The sequence below is a fragment of the Ostrea edulis genome, chromosome 3, assembly GCF_947568905.1.
Source record: "Ostrea edulis chromosome 3, xbOstEdul1.1, whole genome shotgun sequence".
NCBI classification, from domain to species: domain Eukaryota; kingdom Metazoa; phylum Mollusca; class Bivalvia; order Ostreida; family Ostreidae; genus Ostrea; species Ostrea edulis.
This window is the reverse complement of record NC_079166.1, coordinates 73,118,876-73,137,024: the sequence shown is the minus strand read 5'-3', so window position 1 is coordinate 73,137,024 and position 18,149 is coordinate 73,118,876. Positions and strand designations below refer to the sequence as shown.

The 18,149-nt window shown below is 34.2% G+C and overlaps 1 protein-coding gene across 2 annotated transcripts; it reads right to left on the bottom strand.

The window, feature by feature from the left end:
- Nucleotides 1-6,480: 6,480 nt before the first annotated feature.
- On the bottom strand, nt 6,481-12,335 carry LOC125677461 (uncharacterized). 2 transcript variants are annotated; one of them, XM_048915539.2, is made up of 4 exons: nt 12,168-12,335; nt 11,265-11,320; nt 7,776-7,907; nt 6,481-7,680 (listed from the first exon to the last, which is right to left on the bottom strand). In XM_048915539.2, exons 1-4 carry the CDS (start codon nt 12,245-12,247, stop codon nt 7,376-7,378), a joined length of 573 nt encoding a protein of 190 aa, XP_048771496.2. In that variant the 5' UTR covers nt 12,248-12,335; the 3' UTR covers nt 6,481-7,375. The 2 variants fall into 2 exon arrangements, with proteins under 2 accessions (XP_048771496.2, XP_048771497.2); XM_048915540.2 differs by having other exon boundaries at nt 12,184-12,320.
- Between the last annotated feature and the right edge of the window lie 5,814 nt (nt 12,336-18,149).

Genomic DNA, 18,149 nt, shown 5'->3' with positions numbered 1-18,149 from the left:
AAAGTATAGGCCTATTGGCTATATGCCAACTTCTTTTTAGTTTTATTTGTTTGGCAAGGGGGAAATTATTACTATTCCGAACAAATATAACGTTTATATCTGAATTTGAAGTATTTTATTTATCTTTTTTTTTAAAATTTAATCTGCCGATCTAACATTCTCAATAGGTGTTTTATGAAGTTACATGTAGGTTGTGTAACTGTTATATACCAATATTCGTTTTATGCTTCTTAAAAACAGCAGAGAATACCTGGCTGATTATTTCATACATATGTGTAAATTGTTTTAGTGTATCAAAAGGTACTGAATTTATTAAAAGAGGACAATACAAATTTTATAGTTTTCACCACTTTATTGTGCGACGCGCGTCGATCGCTTTTAGCGACGACGTTTTGTCGCTAATTTTAAAGAAAACCGCGCAGCATGTCCCAATTTCATTTTATCGTAATATAAAAACTACCGAGAATTATAACATGAATAAGGGCCCATCAAAAAGGAATTTTCCTCTATTGTTACAGGCTTATTTACTTTTCCCTATGTCCATATATAAATATAGATAAAACGCCGATATGTTTAAACATAGAGAAATAAAATCGTAAGAAAACGTATATGTGCAAACAATTGCTATTTTGTTATAACTTTGCCAAGCATAAAAAAAATTATATCTTCTGAAAGCAGGGAATATATGCTTTTCAAAAATATAAATAATATTGAATTCATAAGGAAAATTTAAAACAAATCATATCGAGGGGGAAAATGATCTTTCGACAAAGCGTTGCGTCATAATTAGACGAAGCCATCCTTCACTTTAAATGCTTTTTTTAATCTAATGTATTTACTTTATTGATTTTTACATAGTAAAAAAAATAGAGAAAATTTCCAAAAATATGATATATAGATCATATATCTTACGCAGTTGTGTTAAGTAGGGCCATAGAAATATGTTAGGAAAAAAGCGTTAATAAACAGATCAATTTGTGACAAATTCTGTACACAAAATCCTTTTATACAAAAACAATATGTATATATCATTAAGTGCATATTGACCTTTTATACATTTTTCACCAGACCGACAGTCTCTACATCAACTCTGTACCACGTGATCAAACAACAAGATAAAAACGTATCGTGTATGTATAAATCGTTGAATTGGCACGATATCCAGATATCAATGTAAGTTGAAGTTAATATAACTTCAAAGCATATTAATTTCTTAATTTGAAAAGTGCTGAGAGCAAGTTTATTGTGACGTGTAACATGTCTAATTTTTGCATTGAATATGCAAGATGCAGCGATTTTTGCACATACGAAGTTGAATCTAGCCTGAAAAACATATTTTCTGTTGAAGCCAGAACTTGCTCCCATAACTTTCCTTTGGCACTGAAGTTCACATGTCACATAAACCAAACATCTTTCGCTTAAAAATCTCGGGGTGTCGTGCCAATGATGAATTTTTTATGTACGGAAACCCTGTTTATGCAAATGAGTCCAGTGTGAAAGTAACTATACGTGTAGATTAGGGGCGATATCAAGATCACAGTATAATATGGATATTACTTTAGCATGTATGCTATATAAAGAAGAAATTGAAACTTTTTCAATATCAAAGAGAATTAATATAACCCATTTGACAGAAACTTCTACGCGATTGCAGTTTACCGTTTGACAGCGGTGGTAAATAACGAAACAATATTTTGACATTTCCAACCACAAAAGGACTGTAGATATGTACGTAATGACCTTCGTCATGACGTAATTTTCATTGTGACGTCGTGTAATATGCCATTGCAGTAAAGTATATTTATGTACAGCACTTGTATTAAAAATTTTATGGAGAAAGCCTTAACTCAACCGCGTATGATCGTAGTTTCAAAGATTTAGAGACACTCCTTTTCTGTTGCCCTGTTTTTACGCACCACCGGTCAAATTGACCGCTACGGTAGAGAAAGGGTTAATATATATATATATATATATATATATATATATATATATATATATGAAAGGTGAAAATAATGAACAGTGATCAAGCTCATAACTCTCATAGGATATATATTTCACACATTAAATCTTTTTAATGCAGATACCTATTTTGGATATTATGAAGACTGATGCTTACTCCTAGGCACATGATTCCCCTTCTGATGTGTCCAGGAGTCCGTGTTTGCCCAGCTATATATTCTGTATTGCTTATAGGAGTTATGAGATTGATCACTGTTCGTTATCTTCACCTTTCATGTAAAACAAAGACACATATCTACGCTCTTCATGTACATGTGCATGAGTTATGTTCTTTAAAGGTAAACTAAAATTCAACTTTTTCCGTTATTTTTAAATTTCTATTCTTTTACTGGCATAGTACTCCAGTTTTTTTGTTTTTTTTTACAATTGACAGAATGAAAGTCGGTAAATGACAATAAAAACACAACTCTTTAAAGTTAAACTAGCTCTCATTTTTAGTGTCGAATAGTGATTTACTATTTCAATGACAGAAAAATAAGCTTTATATTTTTTTGTTATTGATATATGTTATAAAACCTATACAGAGGCCCTGAATGAAGTAAAATTACATTATTGTCTTCCAGAACAAAGATTGATTTCTATATAATGCTATAGATCCAAATAGAACCGGAATCTTTATTTTGATAAATTCTTAAACTTAATTTTGATTTTATCAATGACTGTGGTTAAAGTTACATACAAAACTCTCGCATTAGCACATTTTTAAAGCTAAATAAAAAATTTGAATCGAGAACTACTATGAATTTAAGGCTAAGGTGAAGATAATGATTAATGATCGATCTCATAACTCAAAAGGAATACAAAATTCAGAGTTCGGCAAACACGGGCCTCTTGACATACCAGAAGTGGAATCACTAGGAGGAATAGCCATAACCTGGTCACACCCACTGATATCACTTAAACAGAATAATCCGTAGAAAATCGTAGTGTGTAAAGAACGGCCTAACAATTGGTATGGTACACGTCAGGCAGCATTTGACCCAATGACATGTTGTATTCGCTAACCAGATCGTTATAGCGACGATATAATTTGCAAAATATTGAAAGCGAACGTTAAAGTCCCTGTAACACCATTTTGTTCGTCAGTAGCCTGCATCGATTTAAAAAAATGATCAAGCGTAGAACAAGCTCTTGTGTATCGAATCAATTCAGAAGCATAAACACCACATGCAGATTAAATGTAATATTGCTTTAGAAATATTAGTTGACGATGGAGAACCTGAAATCAATGCATTTGCCATAAAGCTGAGTTTTAATAGAAGACCTGAAGTCACCCCGTTTTTCATAACATTGAGTAGTTAGTTTTCTGGTAACGGCGATGTTCAATAAAATATTTAAGTACAAAACAGATGTGTTATACTCAATGGTGTATTTATTTTGAGTTCACTTGGATATATCGAAACGACATATGGATGAAAAGTGTCTAATTAAAGGCCAGAGTAAGAGATTATATCTTCTCATGTAGAAGTCGATGAATAAATTCGGGATCATAAGAATATAAAAAGAGTCAGCAATCGTTCATGGGCCTCAGTACAGGGGGTAATAATCTCTTACGTCTTTGTTATTTCGCATTTTACGCCATGACTGTGAAAGGGATTTACTGTACAATGCAATTTTACCAAATAAACTTGTTTGGTATCAAAACATGCTAATGTGGATGTTTTTATTTGAATGCACCAAAAATCGTAACAATGGCCAAAACCTTATGAAATTTACTTATCCATTCGATGACCGGGTATTTTGAAATTTGTTTTTGTGAAGAGTGTAGAGGGGGTTAGAAAAAACAATTATCAAAAATATGCACCACGGTATCAATACACTTTGCATCAAAAAGGCATTTTCAATATTCTACAAAATGAACTGGGCATATATTTGCAAGCACGTTCATGTGAAGTGGTGGTGATTTAGGAATAACAATTGACTCAAAACATGAACTATTGCATTAATACACACACTGCATTAAAAATGGGCATGTTTGATATTTACAGAATGAATCAGCCTCTAGTGTGTAAAGGCCACGGTGCAGGGGTCACCCCGACAAAAAGGTAAGCACGAATGACTTCTTTGTGTTTGCTTTTAGAATGTTTTTTCACCTACCTACCTTCCTTTTTATTGCCATCTATTGTGTTTTCTCTTTCTTTTGTGCCTAGACTTTGTGAGTACCTGACAAGCGGAGCCTATACCTGTCAAAGTTGGAAAGGTATGTAAATCCGAAAAGTTTTGTTTATGAAACTCTGATGCTTGTCGCTTATTAGAGGGTCAATAAAAGTACAGGTAGAGAGAATAAGGGCAGAAGTTGTAGTTGCAACTTTCTCTTACGACCCTTGGAAAAGGTACTATGTATTTTGGTGCTTATCTAATCGATCATTGTTTGTGAAAAATACGTTCAAATATGACGATGATAAATCACTATATTCTACTATTAACAAATGCTGTGAACGTTTATCATCCTCCTAAGCAAATTTCAAGTTTAGCTAACTTCCGATACGCTTTACCTTTCTAACTACTATTAATCATATTTCTCTCATTTGGGAGCTTTCACCTTCGCTGAAGTGATGCGTTACGTGTACCAGACCTTTAGAATATATATACATATTTATGAGGTCACCTGACTGTTAAAATCACGTGGTAATAAAAACAGGCGGGGAGGGGGGTGTGATATATTTTCGACTAAATTCATCGTATTAGTCTAATCAATAAACATCTACATAGGGACATGACGACAAAACGGATTTGTGAAGTGTAATTTTTACAAACTTTACATAGGTAGGTTAGCCTTAACGTAGCCTTAGCGGTGCGTCCCTGGTATACTACCTACTTCATGATATCGTGGTTTCATTTAGCAATATTCAGATCTAATAATGTTCCTAACATCAGCAAAGTTATTTAATAAGAGGACATAAATATGACTACACCACTAATAGCGAGCGAAGCTCGCGTTGCAAAACGATGCGACGAGCTCGCTCCAATGATTACACATTAGAATCACGGGCTTTGGTCTTCATCAGCTGAAAAATAATGAGCATTACCAGTATTGTTTCTGGAAAAAAAATGTCGCCGTCACTGCAGTATACTTCAAGGACAAACTCGTAGATAAAACAAATAAATAGTGTGGAAAGTACCGCATGTTTTTAGATTTCAGACAAGTACCTTCGTATATGTGGTTGTTGGTAATTGTTTGGGGTGAAACAAAAAAAAAATCGATCGCAGGTAATATGACATCACAATGCACTCTTTACATAGACTGCGTTATATTTCCATCGTTCAATGAACATCTGGATTAAATGCATTAAGTCGTGTTGAAAGATATCATGGTTCTTCCCTTGTCTCAACGGTCACACCGTGAACATATTAATTATGCTCACAACAAACAAATAAAATAAATATTCATTTTGGGTTTATCTGTTGTTACCTTTGACACACTCTGTAGAGACGTCCTTTTAACCCCCTGGTAGTTTGTTAATGGAATGCTAGATAATGATTGGTTTACGTCAGTCACGTGAAGGCCGGGCAGTACGTACATGTATTTCACTAGAAATGCAATACACCTCCAATGCCTACTATGGCATCATGAAAATACTTACACCTCCAACCGTAACTAATCGGCTATTTCTGTAACCGCCAATAAGATTCTTATGTATATTGACGTCATCAAAATATGTTGCTATGTGTACGTACAGCTGTAACTATGACTTAACAGACATACGTTACGATATGAAACTTGAGCTTCGGTGTTACAACAATGCAGCTAAGATATCATGTATAGCAAATATGTTCTACCACTATCAATTTCCACTTGTATGTTTATGTAGTGAAGCGATGACATTAATGATACCAAAAGCGAATATGTTGTGAAAAGGGTAATGTTAGAAATAACACATTATACAGTCTCTAGCCCTTTAACCTCATCCAATTGCTTGCATCCGACAAATAACTGCACCAATTCGATGCAATCTTTCCGCTCGATCCACGACCGATTTTTTTCTGGTTACAGAAAAGGACGAGTGCAATTCGATTGCTTACACTCCGTTGCTAGAAATTAAAAAAAAAACCACTCAGCGCTTAGAATAACGTCAGGAGTTATCATTTTGTTGTAAACAAAACACAAACGCCAAAATGGTTTTTGTTTTCTAAACGTCTTTTATGACCAATGTAGACCGGGTACGTGATAATACCTGGTTAGTTAATGTCATACCCGGGTATGAAATTCATTAACTAGCTATATATTTGAAAACATTCCGTTTGAGGATAACTGTAAATAAGCAGAAGCCCATACGCAAGCATTTATTTTATGATATTCAACCACAATTGTTTGTATTTGGATTTGAACATTCCATCTGCTTTAAAGATGTTCGCATCTGAGATTTGGAGTAATGTCAATTTTATGGGAAGTGTATTTTTGATTTCTACATTGAAGGAGAATTAGGAAATTAAAAAGAAAAACTGAGGTAGAAACGCTTGTTATTGAGCTATAGTGCTCTAAACATGACCTTTTTGCACTTAGAATTCATTCAATTAAACTTGATTTCTCTGTTGGTATCAACACAACATAAGCAACATAAATCAATCATTATATAAAATAGATACATAATCATGTCTTCTAACACTACAGATAAAAAATAAATCAATACTAGTAAAGGAAATAAATAATGACTTTTTTGCACTTGATATACGAAAAACTTCATGATATCAAAATTGATAGTTTAAAAGGACATATTAGGAGTAATGTCAATTTCTAAAATTTTACAGTTTTCAAGATCTGGTCTTACAATTTAAAATGCAATTAAAGAAATTGGGGTTGGAGATAAAAAAAAAAATTGAATTACTGGCGAAAATACTAAATTTTTATACAAAATTTGGAGTAAATTAATTTAAACTTCTTTAAGAATCGGTGTTCTGTTTGAAAAATATATCAACCAAGTTAATGAATTACAACAGTTAAACTAGTTCCAAGTCTCAACTACCTGTATCATAAATCATAAAACTGAAATACATTTATAAAAGTATAAAAACAGACGATACATTGGATGAAACAGAGACTGCAATATCATGCAGAATTACAACTTTTTGATTAATGAAACCCTCCGCCACAAAATATAGTCCCTGCCAAATCCTTTCAAAATTTGAATTGTCACAAAAATTTTCAACTGGATAGGGTTCAGCAATAAATGTGTAATATGTTTGCACAAAGGGATCAATATTGAAACAGTAAATACTTAGTTCCAGCATCCTGCGCAGTTGTACTCAAAAGTTCAGGAGCTAACTTCCTTAAACCAATTTCATGTCAGTGTATTTTTGAACCACCCACGTCAACCAAAAGGAACAGAAAACACATTCCTTAGAAATTGAAATGAATTCAGATATGAATTGCAATTTCATCAATCTGTTCGTAAAGTCCATCTTCTTTAAATGGTGTAGAAAGAGATTCAGTAGGTCCTTTGATTTTTCCTTTTTCTAGTAAATATATGATTGCATACAGAATGCAGACTCCAATCAGAACTGAACCCAAAACCAATGTGACTGGTACCAAGATTGATTTCTTGTGGATGGAATACACAGTTAATGAGGCGTTTTTCTTTTGTGTGCTATTGTTAAGCAGCGGGTTTGTTGATTTATCTTCTTTAATGATAAAGGTTGAAAGTTCCAAGATTGTTGATGACTCTGAAATATTCAATTTGTATTGCATTTCGGTAGATGATGGATGTGATATTCATAGATTTCAAATATTAGAGAGTATTTTGATTTTGTTATCAAACCGTATTTTGGACATCCAGTCACGATGTTACATATGTCCTGTTCACAGTCACACTTCCCCATACAGCGCATACCGTATCTTGGATATTCACAGGTTTTATTGCAGTACTGGTCAAAGTATCCTGGCATGCATCCTGTCAATGGGTCAAGAAAGGTGCATGAAAAAAACCATTGCTATTTTGTGTATTTGTTTTCATTGCTTTTATTATAATTAAAACTGGTGAATGCACTGTTGCAAAACAAATTTCAAGTTTCAAATTTGGATAAATACACACCTAAAATATTACATTGTTTAAATGCGTAAAAATTTCATCGAGTTATAAAACGTGTCGAATAGGATTAATTTTCGTAGATCACATGGGCATTAAGTATGCCACCGAACGGATCGGTACCCTTTAGCTGTAGTTCTTTGTGTATTGCACATTGACCCTTGCCTTCTGAATAATGTTATTTTCTATAAAGTGTAGATTTGTTTTCCTACAGAGAGGTAAAAGATTAACAATCAGAGACCCTTATTTCACGGGGCTCAAAACCTCTAAAAATATAATGCGTATTTTTACCCCAAGTTGTTCTGACAATGTACATGTACAAAAGCTGTTTGCATTAGAACTACCAATCCTGAAATGGGGCTTTGACCGGCACTTCTTCGAAGCAGTGGGATTTCAACCCATCACCCTTTGTTCAGTACTTCCATTGCTTCCTGCTCATATATACGAACAAATGGTAAACTGACCATAGTAATCAGGACTACAATGGAATATCAAAGCAATAACGGAATGAATCCTTTGTTACCATTTGTAATCTGTTTTGTAGTTCCAAGTTGAAGCACTTAGGAACCATTTCTCAGAGTGCGTTGTACTGTTTCCAAATGTTAATACATTTTTTGTTTGTTGAAACCATACTTTCTACGTTTTTTTTTGTAATAACGATTTATCATCTCGTTATAACGAGTTAGTATTCTTTTATTACCAGATAAAAAAAATCATTGTAACGAAATGACAGACGAAATCGTTTTCGTAGTTTCAGGACCTGCTCTTGTTCCTGAAATTTAAGTTGTGCGTATGGTGTAATTATATGTACCTAAGTAAACAAAACATCTTCTGTAAAAATTGAACATTTTACTTAATTGACATGGAGTTCTCAGCTCCATATTCATATGGATGAAAGGTGAAGACAACGATCAGTTATCAATCTCATAACTCCTATAAGCAATACAAAATAGATTGTTGAGCAAACACGGACCCCTGGAAACACAAGAGGTGGGATCAGATGCCTAGGAGGAGTAAGCATCCACTGTCGACCGGTCACATCCACCATATGCCCTATATGTTGATTATCTCATTATAACGAGTCCATTATCTCATCATAACGACTTCATTATCTCATTATAACGAGCTCGTATCTATGGAAACATTAAGTTAAAAGGATATCATCTTTCTAAAACCTCAACCTAACTTTTAGAAACTATTCAAAATATTCAAATCGCCAAAAATAAAGTAAGAAAATCATTCATTATATTGTGTGTGGGAAATTTCAATGAGTGGACAAGATTCCCCATCTGGAGATTATATGAAAAAATAAAATCTCTTGTTTATTGTACGATGACTGTTATTTATGTCGTCGTTAAGATGACGGGAAAATGTTCAGTTTTTAGTTCAAACAATTGATATAGTGTCACTACATATGCCAGAAATGGTGTTAATCAAATGTGAATTTTAAAGAGATTTAAACAACTTTTAGAAAATTTGAAATCGGAAATCTTTTCTTAAATGAACAGCATCAAATCGTATGGCTTTTCAACACTTTACACGATCATTCCTCACGATAAATTAAAAACTAGAATTTTGACATTATTGACAGTTGTTTCTTTACCCGAAAATAGGAAAAGGAAATATTCATAACTAGTGACCAGTCATCCCAAAATATTACTTTGTTAAAACCATACACAAGTACTCTGAAGTTGAAAAAAATATGCTGGAGTTCCTCATTAACAATATATTTGTAGTCTTTGATGATCAATTCTTCTGACAGTATGATCTGTTGGAATTTCAATGGACAGGAATTGTGTTCTTTTGTTACCTGAATTGTTTTAATATTCTTATAAAGGGAGGGTTATTCAAAAGCTTTTACATGAGAAGAAAATATATCTTGCTGTGACCTTCAACTCGATGTTTAGACATATCGATGACGTTTTATCTATAATAATTATCATGCTCATTTATATGTTGACTCGATATATCACAGTAAACTCTTACATATCTGCTTCGTGCTTAAAGGATTGAAAATCGAAATAAAAAACACTACAGAGTCGTCCACTTCTGTTTCATAGTAAGATGTTTTATTGAAAGCAGATATTGACGGCAAACTAACAACTCAACTTTATGACAAAAGCGATGATTTCAGCTTATCCGCTGTCAACTTACCATATTTATGTAGAAATATTCAACTATCGCCTGCATATTGTGTTTATATCTTTCAACTGATTCGATACGCAATATATTGTTCTGCGTATGATATGTTTTTGAATTAAGACAGGCTACTGACAAAAATATAACAGGGGTTCGTTTAAAATCAGCATTTTGCATATTAAATGGTCATTGTATTGATCTAGTCTGCCAATACAACCTATCACTGTTTCAAGTGCTGTCTGGCGTGTTTCGTACCGATCGTTAGGACGTGTTTGGCATAATGATTTTGACTATGGATTGTTCCTTTTACCTAGAGGAGACATGGGGCTAACGCCGGGTGAGACCGATCGACATGAGATGCTCAACTCTCATAGGTCACCTGATTCCACCTCTGGTATGTGCAGGAGTCATGTTTACCTAACTGTTTATTTTGTATTCCTTATAGGATTCATGAAGTTGATCACTGTTCGTTAATATTTTCCTTACATAAAGGTGTGACCGTTGGGCAAAGGGATTCATGCAATGGTCATTGTCGTGTCCCAATAGATAATGATAATCGAACTTCAGTAAAGTATGGTAAATTAGAAATAAAAGTATCGTACCCCAGAGCCTTGCACACGTACATGTATTTTCGACTTTAGTCATCAGGACTTGCAGTTCAAGTCAGTGCTGGTTAACTGCGCTCGGTATAACTGCCTTTTATCATTCAAACAGTACCTTAAATGTTTATCATATTCAAGAATTGCAAAGAATCATGAAAATATAAATTATTCTTTATACTTCACCAGATTTGAAGGGGATTATTTAGAGAATATCGAGATAAATGTGCAAAGAACCACGCATCAGCGATCTCTCAAATGATCGGGTTGAGAGCATCATGACTATGGCATCACAATGTACAAACAGCTATATAACGTAGAATTTGCAAGATTTAGCAAAGTTTAGTAGGGTACGATATCATGGTTAGTAAAGACAGGAAAGCCAAAATTATGACAACGAGATTCTGACAACACATTTCAATCACGTGATCATTGTCCTGGCTATCCTTCATTCGTTTTGTTTTAAAAGGGATCTACAACAAACCTGTACATTTGCCGAGCGTTTCATTCCAAATTGTTCCAGAACAACATCCATTATTGCTATTTAAAAAAATCAAATAAAAACATATAATAGCTTAACTGCATTGTCAAAATCAATTAATAAAAGCTGAAAAAAGGTTACATAGTAAGGACTGCGCTGTAAATTACATATATGGAAATGCGAAGGACATGCGAAGCATTTCTGTTTCTTTGAAATTTAAAAATTGACAGAGGTTTCAACAAACAGAATAAATCCATCAAAATGTTCATAGAAGGGAAATGCTATTCCCTTTCAAAGAAACAGAAATGCTTAATCACTTATTCATGAAAAGCGTCCCTGCTGTACTCGCTAAGCCTAGGTTTTAGTACATAAACTATTATTGGAGGTCCATATATTGTAGAAATTCAAGAAACTCGAAAAGTCTTTAAAATGTCAGTAGACATCAGTCTATTAGTTGTCAAGATTAGAGCTTAGAGACATGAACATTTTCCACCAGCAGTAAAATTTAAGCTTTATTCGTTTATATATGACCGCATGGTAGGCGCATTGTGATTGGGCGACTTCAATTTTTGCTCTGTTTAACTTCAGTTTTTAAGGCCTCTGAATTACATCTATATCTTTTATGATTAAAGGCGATAATGTTTGATTAAAATTAATAAGATATGGACGTGTTTGTATTATTTCTATGTATCATACTTCTACAGGTCTTTGAATAGTTACAACATAATAGTTTATGATTTTATTGCTATAGTCTAGTACATTATTGGTTGATGTAGTATAAACAAAAAGAATCAACAAAGCAGAGTTGTTGTGACATAATCATCAATATAGCACATGTTAAATTACTATGAAATGTATATGGCATGGAAATACAATTATGGAATAGATTTGGTAAAGAAAACATACTTATCACCACAGCCACCTTTCTGTCCTATACTCCAGTCCTGTTGAAATAAAACAAACACAAAAAAACATCCGATCATCATGATACCACTAATACACGTACATTGAATGAAATCGATGTGAATTTCTTCTTTGTTAATACTTCCCTTTTTCTGCCTGATATATTTTCTATATAATAGCACATTGTAATAGGAATTCAAGTGATATTTCATTATTTGTTTCCTCAAACGATCACGGGAGATGTCGATTATAGGATTTAACCTTAATTGTATGGTATAATAAAATTCTAAAAGTAACGTATAGTCAATGATGTTTATCACATTCTTTCGATGCACGATCGGAAATAGTTCAATTATTATCGTTTTGACAAACCGATTAAAGTTCAAGTAGCACGTTTTTCACAAAAGGTTACATGATTTATAAAAACAAAATGTATTCCATTTATTGATACTGTCAGAGAAAATTTGCATATACCTTCAATTTCTCTGCCGGGATTTTTTAGAGGTTTGTAAAGAATAAATGAAATAAATCTTTAAAAATCCATTTAATTCTATATGTTCCTTTATTTCATTTAGGTAGATGACTTTTTCTTTTTCTAAATTTGAAACGGAATAGTTTTGATATAAATTTTGTTACGATATCCCATGACCTTAATGAGGTCAATTGAGTCAAAGTTCATCTATGTATAAGTCCTGTAATTGGTCGCAGTTATACAGTATTAGGAAACTCTCCTTGCAAAATTATTAACATCTATCTTATCAGTTACGATGTCTGTAGGAGAAACAATATCCCTTTGCAGATGGGTCAACAACCACCCGTGCTCTGTCAGAACCAATAAAGATTTGCCAGTAGCTACACATTTCAATAGCAATAATCGCCGATGGGAGGAAATTACAGTAATCATTAAATGGTTATTGACCATGACCCAAGTTGGTTGGATATCTATAGAAAGTAGAAGGAAAAATTCCTGATCCACAAGTTTAAGTCATTTGAACCGCATGGTATTACCAGACCTACTGATTTTACAAGAATGAATACGGGCTAAACCCTAACTAGATGTTGAGCTTCGTCTACGCCTACTCGTCAGATCTTGTCAGAAACAGTAGTACTATGTCCTTTCTTTATTTTCCCCAAGTCTCTGTTTACAGAGCCCCTCCTGTTTTTCACTATGACCTTCATAACAAATTGCTTATGTGTAAAACCCATTGATCAGTTTCTGTGATTCTATGTTGTTTTTAATTTTACACGTCTACCCTAGACCTGATCAGTACGGGAATGTCTGATGTTGATTCTATTTCAAAGGCTGCTTATTCTTTGCTCTTTTTTTCAGTTGGCCCACTTGATTTATTTATGTATTCTTGCTATTTTTCTTTTAAATGTGTTTGTTTGTTTATTTCTTATTATATACTTTATTTGTATACATTTATTTATATACAAATATCATTTTTAGCTTAAGTTTATTTCTATTTTTGAATTATTTATCCTTAACGCATAGTTAAAATACAATCTCTTCGGATACGGGTTACCTTTAATATTCATCAACGTAGTATATTCAATTCGTTCCACCTTATATTAATTAAGTCTATTATTACTACTTAGTACATTGTCTATCAGCTCTTTAGACGAATATGACAGATTCTAGTTCGATCCGCTTTTAACATTGATTGGCAAGCCTAAAAACCAAAACTATATAGTATGCAGGGTGAATACGTTTAGATATTTAGTTTAGTTTGAGAGAGAGAGAGAGAGAGAGAGAGAGAGAGAGAGAGAGAGAGAGAGAGAGAGAGAGAGAGAGAGATGCTGTCTGACGTGTTTCATACCGATTGCAAGGCCGCTCTTGGCACACTGATTTTGACTACGGATAACTCCGTTCACCTGATAAAGATACAGGATTCACGGCGGGTGTGACCGATCGATAGCAGATGCTCCTCCTAGGCCCCTGATCTCACCTCTTGTATATCCCGGGGTTCTTATTTGCCCAACCCTCTATTTTTTATTGCTTATAGGGGTTAATGATTGATCACTCTTCGTTATCTTCACCTTTCATAGATAGAGAGATAGAGATATAGAAATAGATAGATAGATAGATAGATAGATAGATAGATAGATAGATATTTTGGTACGAAATTTTAAAAAGCATAAATTGATGTGTCTTTTAAAATGGTGTTTCATGTTTATAGTTAAGCCACTCTATTGACTTAAGAATAACTCCGTTTGTCTAATCAATATATAGGACTCATTATAGGAGTAAACGGTTGACACGGGATGATTGCCCTTCCTGGGTACATGATGTTACCTTTGGTATAACCAGGGATTGGTACTTGCCCAACTTATCATGTTGTATTCCTTAAAAGAATTATCACTTTGGTGATTTATCACTTTTTGTTATCTTCACTTCCCCATGTACCACTAAATAGCATATCAACTGCAACATCAAAACAAAGATCATTCATTGGTAATCTAAATCAATCATTTGCCAACAATATTTGGTTGCCAAGCAATAACACCGCTGTGAATACTATCAAAAATCTTCCCTTCCAAGAACAATGTATACCAATAAATTCAAACTAAAACGTACTTGCTTCATTAACAAACTGCGCTTTTCGTAAAAGCCGTTTTGCTTGATTGTATAAGTCATTCAAAATATAGACGAATGAATATGAGTTACCGTACCTATACTGGATTCCTAAACTACATAAAACCCCTTACAAACAAAGATATTTTTGCCGGATCCAGTAAGTGCTCTACCAAGCCCCTATATTTGCTCCTCACGAAAATATTAACAGCTGTGAAGGAAAAACTTCAAACTTACTGTGCGACTACGTATGCCAGAAATGGTCTTAATTAAATGTGGATTCTAAACAATTCTAAAGAACTTTTACTAAACTTGAAATCGCAGATTTTTTCCCAAATCAATAACATTAAAATCTAAGACTTTTCAACGCTATACACGACCATTCCTCACGATAAATTAAAGACTATACTTTTTGACATCATAGAGAGTTGCTTCTTCAACAAAAATGGAAAAAGGAAATATTCATATCTAGTGATCAGTCATTCAAAAACTTACTTTGTTAAACACCATTCTGATTCCACCCACAAGTACTCTGATGTTGAAATAAAAAAAAATATGTTAGAGTTCCTCATTGACAATATCTTTGAGTCTTTGGTGATTAGGTCTTCCAACAGTCTGTTGGAATTCCCATGGGCACGAATGCTGCTCCTTTGTTACCTGACCTGTTTCTATATTCATATGAAGCAGAATCTATTCGAAAACCTCTACGTGAGAAGAAAAATGTTGCTACTGTGGCCTTCATTTCAACATTTCGATATATCGATGACGGTTTGTCTATCAGCAATGATAACTTTCATTCATATGTCGATCTGATATTTCCCTGTCAGCTCGAAATAAAGGACACCACAGAGTCATCTACTTTTGCTTCATACTTAGATATTTCATAGAAAGTAGACATTAACGGCAAACTGACAACTCCACTATATGACAAACGGGATGATTTCAGCTTCTCCATCGTCAACTTCCCATATTTATGTAGCAATTTTCATTATCACCTGCATATGGTGTTTATATATCTCAACTTATTCGATATGCAAGAGCTTGTTCTTCGTATAGTCAGTTTTTAAATCGAAGTAAACTACTGACAAACAAGTTGATGGTACAGGGGTTTCAACAGTCTCGATTGCAGTCAGTATTTCGTAGATTCTATGGCCGTCATAACGATCTAGTTCGTCAATACAACCTATCATTGGGTCAAATGCTGTCTGACGTGTTTCATACCGATTGTTAAGCCGTTCTTGGCACACCGATTTTGACTACGGATAACTCCGTTTACCTGATCAGGATATGGGGCTCACGGCGAGTGTGACCGGTCGACATGGGATGCTTACTTCTCCTAGGCATCTGATCCCACCTCTGGTGTGTCCAAGGGTCCGTGTTTGCCCAACTATCTATTTTGTATTGCTTGTAGGAGTTATGAGATTGATCACTGTTCGTTATATTCACCTTTCATAGATACAAAGATATGCATACATCAGTGTATTCAAGACATTCAGCATTATTTGAAAATAACTGCGGACTTCAAACACTCCAGCTTTTTTTTTTTCAGGCACTTGAACACTATCTTATTAACAATACCAAAGGCTGCCAATTTCCTTGGGGAGCATACGGCAATCAATCCCCTTTCGACATGACTAACTCATTATAATGTAATGGTTAGTGGCAGACTGAGACAACAAAGGCTTCCATGAAAAACAACTTCAGAAAATTGTCACTTGTTATTGAAACGTTCAACAAAGTATGTCTTCCGAAAAGAAAATGAACAGGATATTTATAGATAACTGAGTTCACAATAATATCTCTCCATAACTTAATTGCCACTGGATTTTCAATCTCATCATTTGAAGGTTCAAAATTCGAATCCTGTTTGTATTTCGATCTGAAGTGATCTGTTTGTGGTAATTTCAATAATGATCCACAATGTTTTCTGATTTATTTCGCAAAGTCGTAGACTTACCATTCCAATGCTTGGTTTCGTAGTACTAATGTGTACCTACATGTTTCACTTTCACACTCTTGATGCGTTGTCAAATGTCATTTTCAATACATGTTAATGCATACAAAAGTATGACTCCATGGATTCGACCATGTTGACGTTTTTCTTTGAAGAATAAAACATTTAGAATAGTACTTACACTTCAATTTTCAGTTTGCAAAAATCAAATGGAATAGAGCAGTTGTGATAAAGCGCTGTGAAGTTGAAGGGTATTACTCCCGTTGGAGCTAAGCACACATCTAAGGCCTTCAGGATTGAAAATATATTTGACTGGGTGGATTGCAGTGACAATTGATTTGCTGTCATAACTACATGTAGGTAGTTGATATATTTCAAGAAAAAATAGGATGTTTAGAAAATAAAGTAAACTGATTGCAAACAATATCAAAAAGATGCCACATTTCTATAATTATCTTTTTGGTATCCCATGATTTTGGTGACCTCAGCTGAAAAACAGTAGTGTGGGAGCATGCGAATATTTCCGCCTCTTCACTACAAACCGAAACTTCCCTAACTTCCCTTCTACCCTTTCCGTAAATACCATGGTGCTTATATTAGAAACTCCTGAGCTCGAGGTGGTCAATAGTTTTCTCTATAGTCAGTGGTTGAAGGTTAATGGGTACAGGTATGTATGATTGTGGTTGATTTTGAAGCACATGTGCCTGTGGCTATATTCAATGTTCTTGTGGTAGCTGCTGTTGGTGTGCTGAACGTGATTGTGCTTGTTGCGGTTTTGGATGCTCTTGTTGCTGTTGATATACATGTGGCTGTTTGTGTTGTTGAAGTGCTTCATATGTTTGTGGAATTGCGGCTGCAGATACCATTCCTGTTGTTGTGGCAGTGGTGCCTGTTGTGACATACATATCCACCTTGTGGTGATGTTGTTTGTTGTTTTTGTTTGTTGTACATGTTGAACTTACGAAGTGAATTGCTGTGTATGGCTCTGGATTGGATGCAAATACTGCAAGTGAATTGATGTATTCTGATGCAGAGGTTGTTGCACATGTTGTTGTTGCTGTGGTTGATATGGATGTTACACTTGCGAAGTGAATTACTGTATGTAGTTCTGAAGTGGTTGGGGCTGTTGTAACTGATGCTGTAGACCATGTTGGTAGGTATTTTGCATGTTTTGATGCCCTTGTTTAACAATATTTTGCTGTATAGTGCCCAATTGTTGTGTATAATATATAATACAATATCAATATAATAGTAGGTTGATACAAAAGCCAACACTGCTCGCAAAAATTGGCCATACAGTGTCTCGAACGACTCGCACTATCTAACACATCATCACATACCACCTGTTAGGACGGGGTACAGGTAATCACTTCAATCAGACAATATGGCTTATGTATTTGTTTTATTTACGCCATGCTAAAAATGCTATAGAAAAACCCTTTCAAAAATGGACATC